This window comes from Bombyx mori, chromosome 3 (genome assembly GCF_030269925.1).
Source record: "Bombyx mori chromosome 3, ASM3026992v2".
In the NCBI taxonomy this organism is placed as follows: Eukaryota; Metazoa; Arthropoda; class Insecta; order Lepidoptera; family Bombycidae; genus Bombyx; species Bombyx mori.
This window is the reverse complement of record NC_085109.1, coordinates 7,156,669-7,176,909: the sequence shown is the minus strand read 5'-3', so window position 1 is coordinate 7,176,909 and position 20,241 is coordinate 7,156,669. Positions and strand designations below refer to the sequence as shown.

The 20,241-nt window shown below is 35.7% G+C and overlaps 2 protein-coding genes and 1 non-coding gene across 6 annotated transcripts in view; 2 read left to right on the top strand and 1 right to left on the bottom strand.

Moving 5' to 3' along the window:
• The first annotated feature begins 2,837 nt into the window (after positions 1-2,837).
• Positions 2,838-3,001, top strand: LOC119631214 (U1 spliceosomal RNA). The gene has a single exon (XR_005246597.1). It is a non-coding gene; the product is annotated as a U1 spliceosomal RNA (small nuclear RNA).
• Positions 3,002-10,184: 7,183 nt separating this feature from the next.
• LOC119630310 (probable protein phosphatase DDB_G0282105) lies at positions 10,185-13,613 on the top strand. The gene is made up of 2 exons (XM_038019248.2): positions 10,185-10,541; positions 11,068-13,613. The coding sequence occupies exons 1-2, from the start codon at positions 10,515-10,517 to the stop codon at positions 13,498-13,500; spliced, it is 2,460 nt and encodes an 819-aa protein (XP_037875176.1). The 5' UTR covers positions 10,185-10,514; the 3' UTR covers positions 13,501-13,613.
• Positions 12,881-20,241, bottom strand: part of LOC101741552 (protein gooseberry-neuro) — a 169,847-nt gene continuing 162,486 nt past the window's right edge. For 3 of the 4 annotated variants that reach the window (XM_062675656.1, XM_038019257.2, XM_038019269.2), the window contains exons 5-6: positions 15,634-15,830; positions 12,881-14,790 (exon numbers count right to left, since the gene is read on the bottom strand). In XM_062675656.1, coding sequence (XP_062531640.1) covers positions 14,056-14,790; positions 15,634-15,830 — 932 coding nt within the window. In that variant the 3' untranslated portion in view covers positions 12,881-14,055. The remainder of the gene's footprint in view (positions 14,791-15,633; positions 15,831-20,241) is intronic. The other variant, XM_038019266.2, reaches the window with a different exon arrangement.

Sequence of the window (20,241 nt, the reverse complement as noted above, 5' to 3'; positions counted from 1 at the left end):
CTGTAGCTTATATGTATGTAACCTCTATACGATTTATCCTTAAAGAGGTTAATATGTTATTTATATCATTCTTCTATAGATGTCATAAATAGAATTTCGATTATTGAAACATTAGAACATTAGACATATAAAGAGCATTTTTGCAATATTAAAAATATAAAAATATATAAAAATAATGGTGAAGCAATAGCTTTAAATGTTGTTTCTCTTTATAAGAGCAACTCAATTGCTATAGTTTTACAAAGCTAAACTGTATTTTGATACGAATAAAATAATACATTATATGTATATTAGCGAAACGTGAACTATAACTTTCAGACTAAATGTTTTTAATTCAAATAATATGAATAATGGCAAAATTAGCTAGCGAACAATTCTTAACTTGGTAAAACCAATTAACATTGAATTCTAGACTCAGAGGTTCCAAAATAACACGCACAAATGGCCGTGAGATGTCACACGAAAATATTTTAAATGAAAATAAAAGGAATTAAGTAAAGCTTTGATAACAGCTTCATAAAATAACGCAACACTAACGTTTGTTACAAAAATAATCACGCCAATAATTGTGTGTTTACTAACAGCTTCCCCGTTTGACGAGAGAATAGTAATAAAGTTAATCAGAAAATGCGTAAAGTTGAGTACTGCACAAATAAAGAGATTAATTAGTTGAAAATGTAGCTTTATGACACCGTAAATCGCATTTTATCTTATTTTCCGTGGTTTTGTTTCCATCATATTATGGAATAATACATTTTAATAAAACTAGGAAGTTTTATATGTAAATATTAGCAGCAAAGTCCCCGAAATAACCCGTGTAGAACAAAATGGTCGTCACATTGAAGCAGACGTATTTGGCAGAATTAAATCGTGAACATATAATGATAATCAGTTCTGTTCTCTTTTATTAAAATATAATTACGTCTCAAATTTCTAATAATTGTAATATAGTTACATATATAATAGTTTTGTTCAATTACAATAAAAAAAGTTGTATTTCGATTATAGTCATGAGTCAATTCGTACCCGTCCAATATATGAATGCAATTTTTTTTTTTTGAAAAATTCTTTCTTACTGTCAGTGCATAATATAAAACCTTCCTGGATCTATAAATGTAATCGAAACCTTTTTGGAATGGCATTAAAATTCAAATACGTATTGTGTGTGTAAATATAATCGCAGTAGAGAACAGACGCGGCAGATTACACGGCGCGAATTATTCAGGCGTCTTCACCTTGTCAGATGGACCTAATTTCTGTTTGGCAAATTGTACCCTTTGGATCTCATATTAGAGAAACTTTTTTGCCGCACCGAAACAGAACCGAGTGATTGAATTGTCGAAACAAATGCATTATGTGATTAGAAAAATCTTCAGCACTCGCATTTCGTATATACATTAAATAAAAACCAAAGATATTGAAATTAAATTAATATGCAACGATAATAATTAAAGAAAGCTTTGTCGTATCGTAAATCTTCAGTAATAATGTCATTTTTTATTATTGGATTTTAATAATTGTTGTTTAATACACTTTAATACTTTAGAAGCCTGTATCAGCAATAGCTTCGTCGAAATCCGACCGTTGGGGTAGTAGTAGTATTAAAGTGATCTCGTTTATTTATGGAACAGTTTGCGAATTCGATCTCACTTTTCAAGAGAGATAGGTCAGTCAGGTAAGCGTTGGCCGGTGAGTTAGTAAAACATCAGGTATCCTTTGAGCTACTAAAATATCCATCATACTAATATATAAATCTACAGTGGTTTTTACGGATGTTCCGTTATAACTACTGAATCATGCATCCGATTGACTTGAAACTTGGTTTCCATGTAGAAAGTACATGTACTTAATGGATAGGCTAATTTTTCTATGAGTGTTAGGCTCCCTACACCAGTTGCGGGGGCGTTAATGATGAGAATTTTTTTTATTGCTTTGATGTGTGGACGAGCTCACAGCCCACCTGGTGTTAAGTGGTTACTGGAGCCCATAGACATCTACAGCGTAAATGCGCCACACACCTTGAGATATAAGTTCTAAGGTCTCAGTATAGTTACAACGGCTGCTCCACCCTTCAAACCGAAACGCATTACTGCTTCACGGCAGAAATAGGCGGGGCGGTGGTACCTACCCGTGCGGACGCACAAGTCCTACCACCAGTAATTACGCAAATTATAATTTTGCGGGTTTGATTTTTATTACACGATGTTATTCCTTCACCGTGGAAGTCAATCGTGAACATTTGTTAAGTACGTATTTCATTAGAAAAATTGGTACCCGCCTGCGGGATTCGAACACCGGTGCATCGCTAGATACGAATGCACCGGACGTCTTATCCTTTAGGCCACGACGACTTCTAAATCTAAATCTTTGTGGGGGTGAGAAATAATAATGTTAGTTTTAAATGCCCAGCGAAGGAGACGGGTACAGCTAGTTCGCTTCTAAAAATGATAAAAGCAAAAGCTTAGGTAAACGCATTATGAAGAAATGTCGAAAATTCAATTAAGCGTATCTCACTAATTATCGTTAACTAGAAGCGAACAATACACGAGGAATGCAAACAATACAATCTTACAGATAAGTTGGTAAGACAGCGAGCGAAAGCGCGTGATTCTAATTGCGTAATTTCGTTTCTGTTGCCTTGACGTTGAATGTACTGAGGTTAAGTTCGTTGTTTAAAATAAAGGTCAAATAAATTATTGAATTCGTTTATTTATGTGGCAAAGGTTAATATTGAATTATTTATCTTTGTCAAGTACGTAGTCTACATTTTTATTATATATTATAGTATTTAAATTGAATGATGAAATCCTAAATAATATTTTTGAGTCTATTTTTATATACTTACCTGGCGTAGGGGATACCGTGATCATGCAGGCGGTTCCCCCAGGGCGAGGCTGTTTCATTGCACTGCGGAGTGGTTGACTCTTGCGATTATTTTGATTTTTATCAATAAAAAAATCATAATAAAAAATGTATACTCGAATAATTATTTTCTTTATACCTCGAATAGAACTTAAAATTAGTATTTTTATAATAAATAAGGAACTTCGTTCCTATCCGGTGTCCCACGACACCACACTTCTTTTATTTATTATTTACTTAGCGAGATATGCGTATGAATCCTCCTGAGTAAGTTAATCAGTTTCATAGAGATCCCAATGCAAGAAATAGGCAGGATGATGGTATCTTTTTTATTTATTGATTAGTTGAGTGGACGAGCTCACGGCCCACCTGGTGTTAAGTGGTTACTGGAGCCCATAGACATCTACAACTTAAATGCGCCACCTTGAGTGATACGTTCTAAGGTTTCAATATAGTTACAACGGCTGCCCCACCTTTCAACCCGAAACGCATTACTGCTTCACGGCAGAAATAGGCGGGGTGGTGGTACGTCCCCTGCGGACTCAGAAGATGACCTACCACTACTAATTACACAAATTATAATTTTGCGGGTTTAATTTTTATTACACGATGCTATTCCTTCGCCGTGGAAGTCAATCGTGAACATTTGTTAAGTACGTATTTCATTAGAAAAGTTGGTACCCGCCTGCGGGATTCGAACACTGGTGCATTGCTCGATTCGAATGCACCGGACGTCTTATCCTTTAGGCCACGACGACTTATCGGGCCTGTTTAGGCTCGTATTACACAAAGTTTCATCATAATTGATCCGTACGTACCACGTACCTTCCAGCTTTGGAATGAGCTTCCCTCCACGGTATTTACTGAGCACTATGACATATCCTTCTTCATTTAACGATAGGCAGACACTTAGTTGTGCCACTTGCATTAATGACGTCCATAAGCAAAGGTAACCACTCACCATCAGGTGGACTGTATGCTCGGATGTTTCACGCTTGTACGAAATGGTTAAACAAAATCGTGAGTTTAGAAGCGCGTATAAAAATAACGTCACGTAATATTTCATAATTGTAGTTACTAGTGGTCCCCCAGTAGTCGAAATTCGACTATAATTAATTGAAATTATAAGTTTGTACACTATTATGATTCTATTGTCAAAGATCTCTATAATCACAGATTTCGCTAGGACTACACTTTAGACAAATGTTAATAAAGACAAACAATATTTAATCTATTCTCAATTTGACCACAGACTATAAGCAATAAGAAAAGTTTGACAATAAACAAATAGTATTCATGCGTGTGTATAATGGTAGTGTATGTAATGTTTTTTTTTATTGACTTAATGTATTTTTTATGCATAATTACAAAAAATTATTAACGTTCTGCATTCCTTCTCTATAGTCTATATAAGTGTGGAAAATTTCAAAATTCGTCCGCGCAATTTTCGTAAAAAGGGATACAAAGTTTTTGTTTCACATATTAATATATAGATGATATTTCGAAGAGCATATTCCCCATGTGACAGTTGAAGAAGTATTGTATAAACATAAAAGATTTCTAGAGATCTTTTGAACTCGGTGTTTCCGTAGTGCTGTGACATGTTTTTAATTAGAGGATGACTTGAAAAGTACTTAGCGATAGGCGGTAAACGTTTGGTTAAGTTAAGTCAAGCCGTAACTTGAAACTTTCTATGTAATCACCTAAACAATATGTCAGAAAACACCTCGATCCATTCTGTATAAATTAATGCCATTAATTTACGAATTTTATTAGTCAATAGCAAATGTATTCCAATTATATGTTTTAGATATATCGGTGAAGTCTACCAAATTATAAGCCCTATAATTTCGCAGTTAACTGTAGTCTATGGTAAAGAATCTTTACTCTGGTTTTCTAAGCTATCACTGAACTGCCCATAATAACTATAGTTTGTTTGAGTTAAGCTCATAAGTTATCTTGACGTCAAACTGTCAAAACTTTAGTCAGCTTGTGAAGTTAATATCACAAGTTTTGTTGAGATCCGAATTGCTTTAATGGGATTTGAAGTAAACAAAGAATGCGGGTTCTTTTGTTTTTATTTGATATAAATTCAATTGTCGTATGCTTTAAAGTTAAATATCGCATTGGATTCTATTTTATTTTAGATGATGATATATGATGTTGTGATGTATATTTTATTTCATTGTATAAGCGCTGACGAGCCGCCTGCTTTTGGATGGATACTACCATCTTGTAACATGAGGTCGAAGCTCTAATTGGTACAAAGGCTCTACTTAAACTGGCACGTCAGATTTACTGGTGGTAGGACCTCTTGCGAGTCCGCACGGGTAGGTACCATCACCCCGCCTATTTCTTCCGTGAAGCAGTAATGCGTTTCGGTTTGAAGGGTGGGGCATTTATAATACTGAACCTTAGAACTTATATCTCAAGGTTGGTGGCGCATTTACGTTGTAGAAAAAAAAAACTGGGCTCCAGTAACCACTTAACGCCAGGTGGGCTGTGAGCTCGTTTACACATCTAAGCAATAAAAAAAAAGACTGTTTCGCGATAGAGATATCCTAGGTGGCAGAATATCGATTCATAATATAACCGTAATTCGACAAGCATTCCAAATATTTAACAGTAATTTGTTAGCTATCACACGAAGTCATTGATTCATCGGGGAATTCGTTTGTGAACGCGTTCTTAAGAACGTATATAAATATATTTAAACGTATATTTATTTTTGATGGGGATTTGAGTCGCTTCAGTATAATCGAATATGCAGAGCGTCTAGCCCATTAGACCACGGGTGCTGAGTAAATTTTTAATCCTGCGAAATCATGGGTGACTTTTTTTGCGAGAAATTCCAAATACTAACTAGAAGTGCGTAACTGTCTTCTGAACGCCTGAAATATATTGAACTTTCAGCTTTGCCGTTCTTTTTTTTTCCTACCTATGCTGAGAGCTAGGCTATGTCTAGCCTTGAGAGCGTTACCCTAGCGTGTAGTTGAGCTCACGGGGCTCAAGCCGGAGGTGTTGCTAACAATGGCCCTAGCAAGAGTAGTGCTTTGCAGAATCTACCACCGGATCGGAAACGCGACCCACTGAGAAAATATATATAAAGCCCCTATTTTCAACAAAAGTGGAGTCTAACTAATTGATTTTTTTTACTAAATACTATCGGTGTATATTTTCTGCAAATATAATTCTGCAATGATTCACTGTCTATCATTCATGAAATACCAGTGAAACTCGGTCACGTTCCACTGTGAATATTGCTACTTGTAGAAAGTATTTATTTTGTAAATAAAAAACGATTTTTAATAAGTTGTAGTCCGTATGTAGACTGTTTTGAGTGAAGACTAATATCTGTAGATGGCTATAGTGGTCTAAGCTGTCTAAAGGATAAGATTCCAGCTGTACTAATATCGAGCGACTATGCTGGTTTAAATATCCCACAGGCACATATTAATTTTACTAAGGCCCAACGTATTTAGCGTGGATGGCAGTATTAAAGCTGTAATGTCTACGTGGTAACCACTTAATTGCAGGTTGGCGATGAACTAGTTCATCCATTTAAGTAATATAAAAAATCTGAGATCATGATAGCTTGTCCGACTTTTTTTTTGTATTCTATAAGTACTCCCATAACCGCTGAGAATTTAGACAAAAATACTGTTTCGTGTTAGGTGGAGGGAAAAGTTCATTGGATTTTTGTGATTAATGGATCAATGAATGGATCTTGAAGAGGTTGACTGATTGATTGTATGAGCAATTAAATTAAAACATTGAAATGTGGCGGTGAAGGTTGAAAGTGGCTATTATTCAATAAGTCGAGGACTCCGCCACCTGAGCAGCATTCATCCATATTATCTGGAGCCGCTGCGTTCATCGACAGAGCGTTTCCAATGATCTTTTCTGTCACGTACCATTCGGCTTTAGAATGAACTCCCCTCCACGGTGTTTCCCGAGCCCTATGACGTGTCCTTTTTCAAACTAGGCTTGCGGAGAGTACTCAATGGTAGGCAGTGACTTGGCTATGTTCTTGGCATTGCTGACGTCCATAAGTGACGCTGACCACTTACCATCCGGTGGGCCGTATGCTCGTCTGACTACAAAGGCTATTTTTTATTTATGTGTGTTTTTATATATATGTTTTATTTTTTACAGCCCACCTGGTGTTAAGTGATTACTGGAGCCCATAGACATCTACAACGTAAATGCGCCACCCACCTTGAGACATATAAGTTCTAAGGTCTCAGTATAGTTACAACGGCTGCCCCACCCTTCAAACCAAAACGCATTACTGCTTCACGGCAGAAATAGGCAGGGCGGTGGTACCTGCCCGCGCGGACTCAAGAGGTCCTCCTACCAGCAGTAAATATCACAGTGCTCGGCAATCATCGAGCGACTTGAGGGGCAGAGATATTATGTGCAGTCCAGAAGGATTAGTCTAGTATAGTTTTTCCTTAGCCAATGCTGAATATTTTTTCACGACATGAACTACTGCCACGAACATTTAGTTTCATTTTCTGAAGCTTTGCTTGTATCCGAAGTGTTATAATAAGATCAGATTATAAACATTTATGAGATTAGATTCATTTAAATGATTTCATTGGCTTCGTTTTATTACAGAGGTTAGCATTTCCGTAGATAGCAAATCTAAACAAATTATGGGCTTAGAAACTGCGCGAGTGAGCGATAAAGATGTTTTTTTTTGCGTAAATAATATATTATGTTTAATTTTTTATTACTTATATGGGTGAACGAGCTCACGGCCCACCTGGTGTTAAATGGTTATCTGAGCCCATATACATCAACAACTAAAAAGCCGCCATAACAACTCATGCTTAAGCTTTAGGTTAGTCTCAGTTTTATACAAAGTACAAGGGCTGCCCCACCCTTCAAACTGAAACGCATTACTGCTTCACGGCCGAAGTAGGCACGGTGGCACTAGGTATCATGCAAATGTACATTTTGTTTTACTCTTTTTACCTGATACTTCATTTAGGCTTGAAGAATTACTGGTGGCACGGAGGCCTTTCCAGTTTCACCAGGACAGGTGGGCGAGCAAAGGTTCAGCCAGGAGGGGTAGAATTTGTTAACAACTGCCCGAGCGCCTCCTAACCTAACAACTCAAGAGCAGCTGCTTCGTGAATGAATCTACTACCGGATCGGAATCGCGACCCGCTGAGAAGATCCGGCGAGAAACTCAGCGAGCTGATTCATGGGTTAGGTTGCACAGCGAACTCTTAGTCGAGTTCGACGAGTACGGTTACCGGGGCCCCTAAGCCTGCTCCTATTGTTAGAGTGATACTTTAATTGATGCGTTAAGGCATTGTGGTACTTCTGATCTCCGGTATTCATTTCTGAAAGGATGAGCTGTTATTTCGTTACATACATGAATTTCATTAAAAAAAAACTCACTTTGTGTATTAATTTTGAAACATGCTTAAATATTAACATTGTCTCCTAAAGATAAGGTTCAAATTAGATAAAATAGTTTAAAAATTTGAAAACATTTCATGTAAATTAGATGATTAATAAGTTGTTAATACTTCTTCTTTCCAACAAAGTCGAAATAAAGGAAATGTCTATGAGACTTGCGTGGATGTCTTAGGTTAACTGTAAGATACGCTAAATTGATTATATCCTTTTTAACTTCTAAAAATTATAACTATTAATAAATCTTTTTACTGGTGGTAGGACCTCTCGTGAGTCCGCGCGGGTAGGTACCACCACCCCGCCTATTTCTGCCGTGAAGCAGTAATGCGTTTCGGTTTGAAGGGTGGGGCAGCCGTTGTAACTATACTGAGACCTTAGAACTTATATGTCTCAAGGTGGGTGGCGCATTTACGTTGTAGATGTCTATGGGCTCCAGTAACCATTTAATATCAGGTGGGCTGTGAGCTCGTTCACACATTTAAGCAATAAAAAAAAATCGAATTTAAAAATCGATAGACAAAACCTTTGCTTTGAAAAAAAAAAAACGTATTTAATATTTTTTTGCTATCACAAGTTATTTATACGCATATCAGAATTATGTCCGAAGTGGAAGAAAGCTTCAGGAATTGTTTTGCTGCAGATACTCTAGGCCTATCTTATATTACGTGGTTATCGAAACTTCTAGACGTCTTCTCATACGTCGACATTCATCATTGGTTCGAAGTTCCAAACCTAATGAACAACGGCAATTCCATCCTTTAAACCAGATACATAATTTCTTCGAGGCAGAAACTAAAAGAATTGTGACACTCACCGGTGCGTGCTCATAATACGCGCTAGCTCCAGCAAAGATGTTTTGTAGTGAAATCAAGTAAGAGAAAGGTAAATATCCATATATATATTGTGCTATTCCCGGCAAAAGAACCTAAGCCAAGCCTATGTAACCGTACGTGATCACTATCGTTCACGAACATTCTATGCCCGAGGCAGAGATAAGCTACTACTACCGTAGACTCTACACATCTTATTTGAATAGAACACCCCTAAGAAAACTAAAAGACACGAATTCAATAAAAATCCATCGATATTCGAATAAGCATGGACCCTGTTTGCGATGCGATAATTATCATCCTAACATATCAAACAGACCAACCACCCCTCACTGGAATTTTCAACGTATGATTAAAAAAATTTTTTTTTGTGAATGGTTTAGTTTTACTCTTTTAAATTGTAATACACATATTATAAGTGAAACTGGTGTATATGTTTAAAATGCTTGAATTAGATTGACATGGTGGTGGTGGTGGTGGTGGCATATGTTTAAAATGCTTCAATTAGATTGACATGTTTCTATTTATCTATCGGTGTTTTATTTTAGAAATTAAAGACTTCCAAAAAGATTAATTTGAAAATTTGATTGATACAATATTGTCATTAATTCGGCATAATATCCTAACCAGGATGACCAGGGTATAAAGTTTTTTTATTTTTATTTCGACTCACTACTAAGCCTTTTTTAGGTAGTTGAGCTCTTTTTCGCTGCCTTTTTTTCGCCAAAAATATATAACCCTTCGAGACAGTACCTACTAGCGGTAGGCAACAAAATTTTTTACAATCTTCATAATATATGTCTGATATATCTGTGAGCTGTTAATTGTGAAAGTTAAAAACGAATATTAACTATTAAATATTTAGATTTGAGTTGTCTGCTTGATTCATTTTAAACAAAAGTGATTATTCTAAGATTTGAAATGAAAACTTGAATCTCGATCAAAGGATCCAAGTAATTTTTAAAGCAAAATCGCCAGAGAAATATAGAGAAAACATCTTAATGTCGAGAAGATTATATTTGTTTTATAAAATAATACACTTAGGTCTCATTTCTGCAGTTCAATGTTCAAGTACAGAGTTGATCTCCCATTTATTTAGGACTTTCCATATTAAAACATCTACGTCTTGTATTCGCAATATATACATAATGTTTGTTTTGAGTCAGACATCGCGAAAACATTTTGTTTGGTCAAGACTTAAAGTGCTCCGGTTCTCTTAACGGATGTCATTATCTAACCTTATCTATTTTAATTGTTTCGTCGAGTATAAAAGGACGTTTTTGTCGTGTTTTAAGAAAATTGTAACGAACGAGCTCGTACGACCAACAAGTATTAATTTGGCGTATTTAACGAACGAATTTTGCTTTCTATGTGCTACTGAAGACTTCCAAAATGAAAACCATTTACTTCGTTTTACTAGTGAGTATTAATTTATAATAACTGTTCGTACCATTTTTTGGAAAGAAGTTCCTTGCGGGACGATGCGAAGGGGTACCTTAACCGGGAAAAAGCGTCCGTAACGTAATATTTTTATTAGTAGTGCACACAGTGTACGACTTAACTTTGTAATAATGTACAAAAAGTAACATATTTTTTTATCATTCATTGACCATGATCTCAGAGCGTTCGTTAGCGCAATACACTAACTCTTATGCAAACAATCGTGAATGAAGTGTACCACAATAAGTTCGCACGTTACCGAATGACCGTGGGTTGTTGCGAAACCTCCAGTTTTATTTTCTTCATACCTCGAATAGAACTTAAAATTAATATTTTCATAATAAGGAACTTCGTTACTATCCGGTGTCCCACGATACCACACATCTTTTTTTTTGTTTATCATTATGAACGTCAAACTTTTTAACATTACTTCTAGTTTGGTCCTTCGTATATTTTTAGCAAAAGTTTTTACTTCGATTACTCAAAACTCTCATTTTTGTTCCAGATAAGCGTCTGTGCGGTTAGCGCAATATACTTGCCTGACGATTCGATTTCAGCTGATCTAGATAAGTATAAGTCAGAAAGTTTTGGGTCTAAATTATATTCCGAAAGCAAGAGTTATGACGATGACAACGACAGTGACAGTGAGAGTGATAATGAAAATGATAGTAAATATGATAGTAAAGATGATAGTAAAGGTGATAGTAAAGATGATAGTAAAGATGATAGCGACTACTCAAAGGATTCTAATAGCGTAGAAAAACTCGAAAAAGAACGCCAGAAACTTCTCAAAAAGGAAAAAGAATGGATTCTTAAAAAAGAAAAGAAAGAACTAGAAAGAAATCTTAAGAAACAAAAGAAGGAATTAGAAAAGAACCTTAAAAAGGAAAAGAAAGAATTAGAGTTGCTCTATAAAAAAGAAAAGGAAGAAAAAGACTCAGAATCAAAAAGTATTGAAAATTTATACAAGCAGGAAAAAATATGGGAGAAGGAAGACAAGAAGTCAAAAAAATTAGAGGCCAAGGAAAAAAAGAAGCTTGAAAAAGATGACAAAAAGAACCAAGCGAAAAAGGGCAAGAAAAACCAAAAGAAAGAAGTAAATGTGGATATTGATATAGACCAGGATTCTAATGAATTCTTGAATGTCGATATTCTTGTTGAAAAAATCTACAATGGCTACGGTTTAACTGATTTGAATACTGACATAGAAAAGAAAATTGCTTTACAAAAATTCCTTGAGGTAGAGTTGGGAATTAGTGCAAAAAGTACAATCGAAGAGCGTAATCAAGCCATTTTAGATTTTGTAACAAAAATTTCAGTCAATACTCAGACTAAAGATGTAGCTCAAAAGAATCTTTTTGACAAATTGAATATTCTTGGTGTTAATTACATACTGAAAGAGCTAGAAAATGAAATCATTGAGCTTGGATCAGACGAACTTAATAAAATTACTAACCCTTTGATAAATACAGTCGATCAAACTGTTAAAGAAAAGACTTATTTAGTGCAAGCTGCTTTAAATGCTTTGACTGGATTTTATGCAAAGCCCAAATCTTCTGAAGGCTGGATTAATGACGTCATCCCCTTAACGTCTGACACAGCATCATCATCATGGGATGCTGCAACATCAAAATCTGACGCATCGTTCAAGGCTGACGTAGATTCTGAAGCTTCAGAGACAGCGCTACCAGCATCTGACGCTGAGAAGTCTGAAACTAACACTGTTAGTCTTTGGAACGATGATGTAACTCCTTCCAAGAATGTTAAGTCAGTAGCTGCAGATGTCTCAGTGACGGCTGACGGTAATACTGCCACTGTAGATACAGAAACAAGTTCGTCGACTAGTGTAGCGGGAGCTACAGTAGAAATATCAAGTAAAGGCCCAGTCGTGGATTTGATCACAGATGCTGCAATTTCAACTACAGCAGTAGTAGCAAAAGATGCTTCTCCCTCAGAAGGCAGTGAATATGTTTCTGCAGACACTTCATCTTCATCTGCGATTGTTACGATTCGGTCCGATGAACCAACAGTAGATGGCAAACTAATTAATGAGGAGCCTAAAGGAACCATTAATGATGAGGTGACACCCGCTGTAAATGAAGTTTCAAGTGGACCAAGTACTATTGTTGCAGCACCTGCTGTTGTTGTAAATGATGTAATTGAGTCTCCAACTGGAGTAAGCGCTACCGAAGTAATTAATGATGAGGTATCGGTAGGTTCCAAAACTATTGTTGCAGCACCTGCTGTGGTTGTAAATGATCCAATTGAGTCTTCAACGGGAGCAAGTGCTACCGAAGTAATTAATGATGAGGTATCGGTGGGTTCCAAAACTATTGTTGCAGCACCTGCTGTTGTTGTAAATGATGTAATCGAGTCTTCAACGGGAGCAAGTGCTACCGAAGTAATTAATGATGAGGTATCGGTGGGTTCCAAAACTATTGTTGCAGCACCTGCTGTTGTTGTAAATGATGTAATTGAGTCTTCAACGGGAGCAAGTGCTACCGAAGTAATTAATGATGAGGTATCGGTGGGTTCCAAAACTATTGTTGCAGCACCTGCTGTGGTTGTAAATGATCCAATTGAGTCTTCAACGGGAGCAAGTGCTACCGAAGTAATTAATGACGAGGCATTGGTGAGCTCTAAAACTATTGAAGTAGAAACCACTACAGCAGCCGAGGTTGTGGCTGAACCAGCAGTTTTAAATACCGAAGCGCCACAAGATTTGAGTACGAAAATTCTCGCAGATGCTGTACCTGAAGCTGTAATTGTAACAGCCCCAGAGGCTGAAACTGCTATAACCACAGGATCTCCGACAGTTGACCTAGAAACTATTAAGCCAGAAGTAGTTACAGAAGAAATTGTGGTTGTTGAATCGAAACCCGTAGAAACTGTCACTGCAGAAACCGGAGCAACTTTGATTGAAGTCAAATCTCAATAAAAACTATGAAAATGCAAAAGTTTAAGATCAATATATTATTTAATCGTTTTATAATTTTGTAAAAGAAGTAAAATCTACTAATGAATATTATTTTTAATATAAGAAGCAGCATATTTAATTTGTTTTATTTAATTTCATCCTGGTGTAAAGGTTACAATTTGAGGATAAAATCAACATTGATTTTAAATTTTAAGTGAAGAAGTTTTGTGATGCGTTTAAAAAAATTATATAAATAGTAATTCGTTTAAAATGAGTTACCCTTAATTTTTAAATATTTTAAATATGTACATATTAACAAATGTTGATGCATGTATATATTTATGCAACTATAAAGTTTACAATAGTCTGTTGATTGGTATGTAAAAATAGTAAGTTAACATTATCTAATGACTTTCTTAAAAGTACTACATATTTGGTATTAATGTAGGTATTATGGAATGCGAAATAGAGGTAAATAATTTTGTCTTATAATTCTAAATAATGTTCATCTTATTTTAATATAAATTAAATTAAAATATCCTCTACACTTTATTAACTATAATATTTTAATTATTATCATATCCAGTATTTGTTTGCCATGTTTGGGGGATTAGAATAACTATGAGGATTAAGAGATTCTCCGACGTTAGGGAATGTGTAAGGATCATTCATGTATTTGTATTCAGTGGATATACCAGCAAGACTCATGTTCAGTGAATTATGTGATGGACTCCAATTTTGTGTGGTTGTAGTATCTATAGGAACTTTGGAATAATCTGTAGGAACTTTAGAGTACTCAGTTTCGTTTGTAGGTAGAGGCTTATCAAATTCGTGCTCGACTGGTTTAACATAAGGATCTTCTCGTGCTTCAACAATTTCTTCTGTGATTTTGTTTTCACCTTCAGTTTCTTTGGGCAGATAATTCATAGGTTTGGCATAGATTTCATTAGTGGGATATCTTGGATATTCATTTCTTGGTATACCGGTGTCTAGTATTTGGTTGTGAGGTGGCCCATTAGTACTGCTTACCAAGTGACTGAACGAGGATCCTGAAGTACTTGGGAAGGCAGCATTTTGGAAAGCTTGGTTCAAGTGCTGTGATTGTGCCATAAGCTGGTTGTAATTGGCGTATTTTTGGTGATGCCAAGCATCGGGATGTTGAGGATGGTGTTGCGCAAGAGACGATATTTCTCCAGCAGGATAAGGGCATGGTATTTGGGGCATGGGTAATGGCGCATAGCCTGTGATGCCGGGGCTGGTGTTTGATCCTGTGTGTTTTCTTAAGCGCGCTCTTCGATTTGAAAACCAGACCTGTTTCAAAAGCAGTGTTATAAAATCAAAGTTAACTAACTAGTTTATAAAATCATTTTCAATCAATTTATTATCTTAATTAATACATTATCTTTTTTTATATGTCGTAAAAAGTATTAGAATTACTGATTCAGTCATGATTATTAAATCACTTTTACTTATATGTTTAAATTTTTGATGGTATTCACGCATAGTATCAAACACTTACCCGACTTCCTAATTAAAAACTACCTACTTGTTATCTTAAATAATGATGGTAGCTCCGTCAATACTTACTTCGGCCGCAAAGCGTTCTGTTTTGAAGGGTATTTACTTATGTCTCGGGCTGATGCGTTATAGCGACGATTTTGTGTCTATGAGCTCCGGTAACCACTTCACATCACATTTTCACTTCCAAGTAACTTTAAGTTCGGACTAGCAGGTGGCGCATCTTACCTATTTATATCACGAAGCATGTATGCGTTCCAGTTTGAGGGGTGGGTTATATATTTCAATTGAGATTTCGACCTTATTTCTCAAGATTCACGTTGTGAGGCTTTGATAATCATTTAGCACCAAGTGAGCGTTGAAACTATTTAGCTGTCTAAATTGAAGCATAAATATAGTTTGCCTTGTAATTATAATAAAAAATGTGACCAATAAAGTCCCGCAAAGCTTTGCTGTAAACATGACTGAATACTTAAATATTTCCATGTCGTTTATAGCATCGTACGTTAATGGTACCAATCCAGAAACCTTGTCTGAAGTGACAATAGCTACTGTACAAATATTCAAGACAATCTGAACAACGACCAAAAATAACCAACAAATAGTATATTAACTAAATTAAAACTAAACCTTTACCTGTATTCTTGCTTCAGTAAGTCCTGTCTGAAGTGCCAATTCCTCTCTAGTGTAGACATCTGGGTATTGTGTTCTGTGAAACGCCCTCTCTAATGCATCAAGTTGCTCGCCTGTGAATGTTGTTCGAGATCTACGTTGCTTCCTTTTCAGCGTCAATCCTGGTTCGGAGTCGATATCTGAAGAGTCAGATCCGCGGCCTGCGGATCAAATAATTAAAATTTGTTTCCATAAAATCTAAAAATATTCTGCTGTAGTTAGGTACTCTACTTTTCCGTCCATATGATTTTAAGCGGATGACAGAGTCGACATACATCACAATCTGTATACGAACTATCATCATCTTGAGATAATCGAATTCTATTGTATTGTTTTCATTTTCCAAATCAGAACATATTATGATCGCTTCGCGGCCAAAATTATTAGATGGTTTGCGCAATGAATTGTACTTAATAATAAAAATGTATTACAAATGTATTTTATTTAGAAGACCAAAGCAATTTGTCTATGTCTCTTTTTTTAAACTGTCTTTTTTGCTATGGTTTTTAAACCCATGTCATATTTTAATTCGCTTAAATCAAGAGTCGTCGGGCTCGCGGGTCGACCGACCTCATTTATAAATCGGTAGCGGAATCCTACGGAAACAGATTAAAAAACGAGCTCAACAATACACGGCTTTAGCCTCAAAACTGATTTAAAAAAATCGACTTATATTAATAGTCCCTTGAAAGAAGTCAAAATTGAATGAGACGAAAAAATAAGGGCTCAGCGTGGTCTCGAATAAGGAACACCCAGCGAGGCGGTACTTTTGTCGGCACCTTTGCTGTTCGGTTGACATTTTGGCACCATTCAATATTTTGGTGTCGCGAGCTGGATTTATGACATGTAAAACGAATGCGCGATTTTAATGCCATATTACTTTGTTTAGAAATCGAGGTTTGAATTTAACGTGATTGGCTTACTTTATATTCAGTTATACATAGTTCAAAGAGCTATTTATTAACAGCTAGTGCATTTTTTGCACTGCAATGGATATTGTAATTTGAAAGAAAGAGTAATATCTCTTTCATATTTCCTTATATTTTTATTTAATTTCTATTCATAATGGAATACAGAAGACGGAAATACCTATACATAAAATGTACTAAGAAGCAAACAGAATCATAATACAAACCACAAAGCAACATATCCAACCGCGAAAGTTTCGTACGACAAAGAATAAAAAAGAACTCGTTGTAATAAAATGATTTACATTGCTCAAATTCTCCGACCGCCTCGAGAGACAGATTTATTTAGTTTTTTTTGTTCCCCAGTCTTGATCGTAACGTATGAGGCTAAATACAAATCGAAAACATAAAGCGCAACGGTGATTCAAAACTTTATTGCTACGTCGTAAAGTTCATTTTGTACTTCATTGTCGTCGAGCAGTAAAGTAGAACTATGAGGGTTTTATGTATTGAAGAAAGGTGAGAGGTTTAGGCGTGTTTGGTACGCGGGAGAGAGCGAGAGAAACTTTGGCGATTGCCGAAATGTGACCCCGTGAAGACCGCCGGCACCGCACAAAAGTCATAATTTGGAAGTTGAAAGAGTGGCGGCGGCGGCTTAACACCTTCATAATCTGGCTTCATTAAAACGGTCGGGTCGGCCTTTGTTTCAGCGGGTTGTTTCCATTGTAACATATGGACGGATTAGCACGCTCGCCGAGTTCTGTGGGCGTCGCTGCCTTCATTCTCGACGTGTGGTTTCAGTTTGCTAATTGATATACGAGTATCAATATGGCAATGGTGTGTTTGCTTGTCTAATGAGCGTTGAAATTTTCGTAAAACCATTGATATTCTTAAATTCAATCTATTTGAAAATGCCGTTCCCAGAAACGTTGGAAGTTTAAATTTTGAGAGGTTAAAACAATGCTTGAACTCCATTAGATAACGGAATTAGAATTTATGTCCGTTTTATAATATACATCATTAATGTGATCTTTTACTGGAATCTTTTTACTGGTGGTAGGACGTCTTGTGAGTCCGCACGGGTAGGCACCACCGCCCTGCCTGCCTATTTCTGCCGTGAAGCAGTAATGCGTTTCGGTTTGAAGGGTGGGGCAGCCGTTGTAACTATACTGAGACCTTAGAATTTATATCTCAAGGTGGGTGGCGCATTTACGGTCTGGATGTCTATTGGCTCCAGTAACCACTTAACAAGCAGGTGGTCTGTGAGCTAGTCCACCCATCTAAGCAAAAAAAAATTATGATTATAAAATTTATAACCTTCTGTAGTGTAAATATAAAAGTGAAATATAAAATTTCCAAGTAATTATAATACGGGTAATAATTAACAGAGCAAATGTTAGCAATAGTAAATTAATCATATCTCTAGAAGGCTGTGAGATGCATCGTCGAATACTCGTTGAATTGAAACTAAATACACTGCTTCACGTTTCCCTAGAATCAATAAAGCTATTTGCGGATGAAGGTTGTGAAGCGAAACTGCGATACGTACATATTAATATTATTACGAAAGAAAATATTTTTATCGTAAGAACTTTTTGCTCACATTTTGTATCAGGATTTTTTTTAATTCGCCTAGTAGCGAGACTGTATGATTTTTTATCTTTTTTACCATCATCAGTTCCACTTATTTCTGCCGCGAATCAATCTTGCCGACTCCCTAAATCAAGATGGGCAATAGCTTTCATCGGTGACTATGGTGGCCGCTTGTTGTCTTGTTTTGAAATTCTTTTCTGTTAATGAGTCTTAACTTTTAACTGTTATGTATGTAGTTCGTTGTAGGAATATGCATAAATAATAAAAATAATTATAGATTTATTCTTACATAGTACAATATTGTGCATATTGTCGCATATTCGAATTGTTGGAATAAAATTGCTATATATAGTTGCCTATTTGATTGCGTTTCCATGTTTTATATTTGGCTCAAGGTATTTTTAAGGTCTCTTGATTTCTGATTAAGATTTTGTTTCCAGCAAAAGAGCAATAATAAAAGGTTTAAAAAAAAACTTAATTTAGTCAAAAATAATCTTTTTCAATTAAAATTTGTGCGTATGTTATGAATGTTTTAGAATTGTAATGTTGTTAAATGGACATGATAAATTACGTGAAAAAAACGTTTTAGGCGTCAAAATATTATTTTAAACAGAAGTTTTACTATTAGCTAATATTAAAAAAATATGTTTTAAATTTCAGACTGTAAAACACCATGTACCAAACATCTGTAAATTCTAATATTGATTTAGAAATGAGTCAAATCAATATTCAATTTGTGTATATTTATCAGGTATCTATTTAGTGTCAATAAAGTCTCAACAAAAAATCTTCTCCCCTCTCTGGGAAGGCTTCACCGGCTAATGCGATGAGACTAAATTGTCTTCCACTAAATTCAATGTTGAAATAAAAGCTTGGTGTGTTATATTGTGGTTATATTGCTAGTATCCGCTCACTATAAGAATGCGTTCGTGACGGAAAGAACGATGCCGTTATTTATTAACTTTACTAACTATAATACGTATCATGAAAAATAAACCAATAGCACTATCTCAGCTGTCAGACAATAGTGTTTAGTTACACTGGACGTACATTCATTTTGATGATTTCTTTCTTGTATGTATAATTTTAGTCGAAAGGAAGCTACATGAGAATACTTTAATAGTTGCTTTCTCGAGCTATTGATTCCCATTATCCGTCTTCATCTCATTTTACTATCGAGCTATTGATTCCTATTATCTGTTTTCACCTTATTTTACCAATCTTCTTCTCCCGCTAATTCCTATTGTAAATAGGGTGTGTTTTGAAAGTGCACGGTCTTTATCTACCTTCTTATTAATTCTTTTGCCCCTTTCCACTTATAATCGATCGTTTTTAATTCGGTACTTTACCTACGTAATTATTAATTTCAAGATCTCAGTAACTAGAGTCTCATAACTTGTTCACAATAAACTTTTAGGTTTACATTTCTTTACGCACAGAGAGTATGTTAGGATTTCGTCTTTAGTGTAGTGTTAGATAACCAAGCTCTCTCTTCTATGTTGAAGTTTTTGATATTTTTTTACGAAGTCCTTGCGTATTGTATGTACGTGGAGTCAAATTTTTTTTAACAAGCACTTGGAATACTTTGGTCTTATTTAATTTTATTGTTACTGATGGCAAATTAGCCAATGGATCTCCGGATGTTAGGGACTAGTGTCGTCATTATCAGGACATCAGGGGCCATTGCAAGGAGCACTGCCAATTCGTTGAGAATAACACCGGGGTAGAAACTGTATTCGGATTGGCGTAATTCTAGAATTCGCAGTCCAGAATTTCCGCATCTCTTCGGATATATTCGGATCGCGACATCGACCAGTGCGACGAATGCAATAATAAAAAATCGGTAATACGTATGTATTACGTATGTTCAGTCTACGAACTTTATGTTAGCAATTGCATGCTCCTTTAAATTTCACAGTTGATTAAAATGTTGACGTAAGCTACAACATAAGATAAAATGTGAGATATTATATCTAATGATTTGATTTTAGTTTTATGCCACCGTGAATGCAAATTGCTCTACTCGTAATTTTTGATGACTTGTGATTTTGCAGCGAGATGGGTACTTGTA